Below are 4,580 nucleotides of genomic sequence, written 5' to 3' on the forward strand. Positions count from 1 at the left end.
ATCATGATTGACAAGTTGATTACTTTCACACCAATATGCTTGTTTTAACAAAAAAAACTTTGCTGTTTATACTATTTTAACAACGAAGTTTTTGTTTTCTTTGGACCTACAATAGGGTTCTTGTGGATGTGGATTCGTTAAGTTTTCAATCAACCAAAACCGTGTTTTCCCATGCGCTTCTAAATTTGGCACAAAATCAGTGATGTCCCTGACAAATCATACTGGACAAAAAAAAGTATTTACACCGTAATAAAAATGTTTCTTCATACGTGCATTTCTTTCACTAAATTTAGTAGTAGTATCAAGATTGTGAGATTGCCGCGTTTCGCATTAAATTTTCCACGAAGATACAACTATATCGCCAATGAGTACTCCAAAACAAACACCGAGTATTAATTGTATATTAACTGTACAATCGTATCTCTTAGAAACAGGGGGAGCAAAATAAGGACTCTAAGAAAGAAAAGGAGAACAACCCACAGGAAAAAAAAGGAAAGAAATGGGGCGGAAAAATCTCAATCTCCAGTTCCCAACTATAAATGCACACCCGCACGACGCCTCGGAGCCGCCTCCTCCTCCCTCCTTCCCTCCCTCCCCGCTCTCCCGGCCCCCATTCCCGCACTACCCAAGCCCGCGTGCTCGCCCCGCCTCCTCCCATGGCCGACTGCTACGCGCCGGCGGACATGGACGAGCTCCACAGGCGGTGGCTGCCGCGCGAGATTTTCGCCGATATTGGCATCGCCGACGCCGCCCCGCCATCCGCCGCCGCCGTCGAGGACGTCGCGGTGCACCTCACCGGCATCCTCGGCAGCAAGGAGGGACTTCCGCGCCCGCCTCCGCCTCCGCCTCCGCCGGCACCGGCCCCTCACCACCGCCACCACCGCCCGCAGGTTCGTAGGCGCTTTCTCGTCGGACAGCAAACATTCGGGGTTTTGGTTGGTTATATATGCTTGGTTAACTGATCGAGGTGGCGTACGTGCGTGGTTGTTTGCAGGTCTCGGGGCTGGGAGGGACTGCTCCGGTGGTGTACGGCGGCGGGAGTAATGGTGGCGGCGTGCCGGCGCCGTGGCCGTGGCCGGTCTTGCCCTACTCGCCGCCCCAGTGGCAGGTGAGCGGACGCGGCCTCTGTTACTGCTCCTCCTCCCTTCTTTTAATCCCCACCTTTTTTTGTTTATTCGTTTTCCCCTTGTTGGCTTGTGAGTTCGATTTCTGGACCCTTTTTTAACGCTGGCGATGATTGCTTTCCTTCCAGGTCCCGACCAATTTCGCCAACGGCGGCGGCAGCGCCCGTTTCATGGGCCCAAGGCATGCTCCGCCACGGCCCTCCCACGGCCCTCCGCCGGCCAAGCGGCGTCTCGGCGGCACCGGTGGTACTGGCGTGTTCCTGCCGCGCGCCCAGGGGTACCAGTACCAGCACAAGGCTGCGAGCAAACCTCCGGCCAAAGGTAACGCCCGGCGCCTCTTGCTTTCTTGCGCTCCGTTCTGCGTTACTGCTGCTACGGTTTGGGTTTTGCATGGATCTCGTGTTGGGCTTTGGGCCGCTTGGGTGCATGGTTGGGAATACCAAATCTTCGCTGCACTCGTGTGAACCTACTGCGCATGCTTCTTCATCAGTTATTGATTTCCCTAAAAAAAATCAGTTATTGATGTTTTCCTTGGCATGAAGTACTACTTTTCCAGCAGTGCGAGGCTTTAATTGGTCGAATTGAACACGCTGATTACCCCACCCCATGGATATGCTGCAATATTGCCCATGAATGAATGAATGATAAATCGCCCGTTACCACCTGACGATAGATAGAGCCCACACATGCGACTCCACTGTTCCATCGGATGCCATGCCATGCCATGGAAAACAGAAATGGATCTCTGCAATGCAGGAACCCTGCGTTTTGGACAGTGCGCTCTGCCCCGTGCAGGAGTAAATCCGTTGCCATCAAAGTACCCAGCCAGCCCTGGGCTCTGCCGACCCTGACACTTTGCAGCTTTACCTGCTGATTTGCGTTTTTCCCCCACAGCCACAAAAGATTGCTTAATTATGGCCATTCATTTGTTGTTTTGTACTTACGCAGGCAGGAATCCACCAAAGGAGTTGCTCCAGGGGCAGTACCAGCCAGTGCAGCAGCAGCAACGCGCAGACCAAGAGGAGGCAGCGGAGACGACGCAGAAGCAAAAGGCTAGCGCAGCGTTGCTAGCGCTGCCCCAGGAGTGGACTTACTGAGCGGGACGAGATGATGGCGAACAAACCAGTGCAGTAGCTAGCTAGCCGATCATGTTTAGTGTTGTTTTGTCGCGTCATGCAGGCAGCAATAATAATAATGAATAAAATATGACTAATAAGGAGTGTAGTAGGGTGGGTGGGATTACAGTCTTATAATAGTACCATTAGCTGAGAAAACTATGGCGGATCCCTTGGTGTATCATCATCTTGTACTACCACCAGCAGTAATAAAGTGGCGGCTATGATGAATAAAGGTTGTGCCATCTCCAAGAATTGTTATCCTTGTGTCGTGTATGCTGCTGCAATGCAATGCAATGCAGACGTGGTGGTAACTTTCTTTTACTCCGTTGGCTGGCCATATCTTGGTTCGGAGTACAGCATGGGGCGCACGCGACAGAAGGCGATGCCCAAATTGCAGCCCTGGAATGGAAAGTGAGCAGTGGTGCGAGCAGGACACACAGTACACAGAGCAGGCGCAGCGGCACGGTGGCTTTTCTCAGTCTCCCTACACCCTCCTGCCTGCTCACGGACAAGGTGGCCGCTGCTGGCCCAAGAAACCGGTCAAAAGCATCCTAGACCGTGGTATTGTTTAGCTTATTTCTGCGCTGTTTCTCTGAGACAAGATAGGACAAGCATCAATGGTGGGAGGAGGCACTGATCCAACCGTGGATCCTCCGCGGCACGCCCCGTGTTCCGAGAAATTTTACGACGCGTTTGGTTGGGCGGAAAAGTCGCGGCTTCCCAAACCAACGCTTTCTGAAACGGCATCCAGCGTTTGGTACGCATACTACGTATTAGGTATCCGTGTCTTTCGATACATCGATTCATAAAACCGAAAATGGCCGGAGCGAAGGTGATTCGAAAAACGGGGTCGGATGCTCGAACCAAACTAGACGTGTATTCGGTAGAAAACCATTGGAAACCAGGGCTTCCCGATACCAGAACGAATCCGTTACCTGAGTGCGAACCAAACACGTTGTTAGTGTTTCTTTACCGTGGAAGAAGCATGGGCGCCGGTTCGATGATCTCTGGTTTGGCCTTCACGTCCGTACGACGTTTTGGCATCAATTTGAGGCGGTGAAATCAGCTCTGAGGCCAACTCCACCGCGCGACTTTAAATGGACGTCCGTTTTGTCCGGATTCTGTCCGTTTGGATAGCGATTTGGGGTTGTGTCCGGGCACGTTCTAGAATGCGGTGGCCGTGCGCCCAGCGCGCGGTCACATCCATTTGCCCCATTCTATCCGCGTCTATTTAAAAAACCAGTAGCAATGTTTCAAATGCCAAGCCCTAGTTTAGGCCAGCGGCCCCGGTTCATCACGCCGGCAACAGAGCCAGCGGCCTACACGTCCATCACCGGCATCAGCCAGCGGCCGGCAACACAGCCAGCCTCCAAAATGAATAGTTGTCCTCGCCGGCAACACAGCCAGCGGCCGGCAACACAGTCGGCCATCAAAATGAAAGTTTTCTCGCCGGCACACAGCCAGCAGCCCAGCAGGCGGGCGGCACCCATGCCAGCCTCCAAAAAGAACGGGCACGGCCGATCGGACGACCTAGTTCAGGCCTTCGGCTTCGAGCATCCTCTTCTGCTTGGCCTCGAACCAGGTCCTCGTCTTGTCGCTCATCTTCGACAAGTCCACGCTCATGATCGCAAGGGCCACCTCCTTCGCTTTGGGGCGGCGTTCGTGGCCTCGATGTCGAGCTGCCTCTGCCTGGCCTTGACGTTGTCGGCCTCGATGTCGTCCAACAATGCATAAGAGTGAATGGCTTGTCATTGTGCCAGGCCTTGAATGCCTCCAAAGATTGAAATGCCTAAATCACATGATCAACAACAAGTGAACATGCAAACATATACACGGCCGAAGTGTCATGGCCGTAGTAAGGAAAGGGCTAGAAAGAGGAGAGCATACCATGTCCCCAACGCCGAGACCACTCACGGGCCGTGCTTCAACGCTCTCTAATGGGGCGCAATACTTGTTGCACTCTTGTTGGATGAACAATCATCTCTTTTGAATCGAGCCGATGCCACGGTTGCTTGTAAATTGGTAGGGCTCAAACATCTTCCTTTCATGGAATGTTTTGTGGACTCTCGTCCAAAAAACAATGCCCTTTTGTTGCGCGCCGGTCCTCGGATCTTGGCTAATCTCCATCCAAGCTTGGCAAATCAACTTGTCCTCATCTTGTGTGTATGAACCCGTGCAAATGCTCTTCCTCTTCTTTTGTGTTTCCGCTCTTTGGGTGAGCTCGTCGATGAACAATGGCTTGCCACTAATATCAACGTCATTGCCTTCTTCTTCATCACCTTCGACATAGATGTCATCGTCTTCATGCCACGAGTCACCATGGTCGTAGTCAGCACGG

The 4,580-nt window shown here is 52.6% G+C and overlaps 1 protein-coding gene across 1 annotated transcript; it reads left to right on the forward strand.

Annotated features, from left to right (window-relative positions):
- Window positions 1-593: 593 nt before the first annotated feature.
- On the forward strand, window positions 594-2,463 carry LOC119297657 (homeobox protein Hox-A4-like). Its single transcript, XM_037575361.1, has 4 exons — window positions 594-890; window positions 995-1,108; window positions 1,253-1,445; window positions 2,073-2,463. The coding sequence occupies exons 1-4, from the start codon at window positions 657-659 to the stop codon at window positions 2,219-2,221; spliced, it is 690 nt and encodes a 229-aa protein (XP_037431258.1). The 5' UTR covers window positions 594-656; the 3' UTR covers window positions 2,222-2,463.
- Window positions 2,464-4,580: the final 2,117 nt, after the last annotated feature.

The sequence above is a fragment of the Triticum dicoccoides genome, chromosome 5A (genome assembly GCF_002162155.2).
Source record: "Triticum dicoccoides isolate Atlit2015 ecotype Zavitan chromosome 5A, WEW_v2.0, whole genome shotgun sequence".
Taxonomy (NCBI): domain Eukaryota; kingdom Viridiplantae; phylum Streptophyta; class Magnoliopsida; order Poales; family Poaceae; genus Triticum; species Triticum dicoccoides.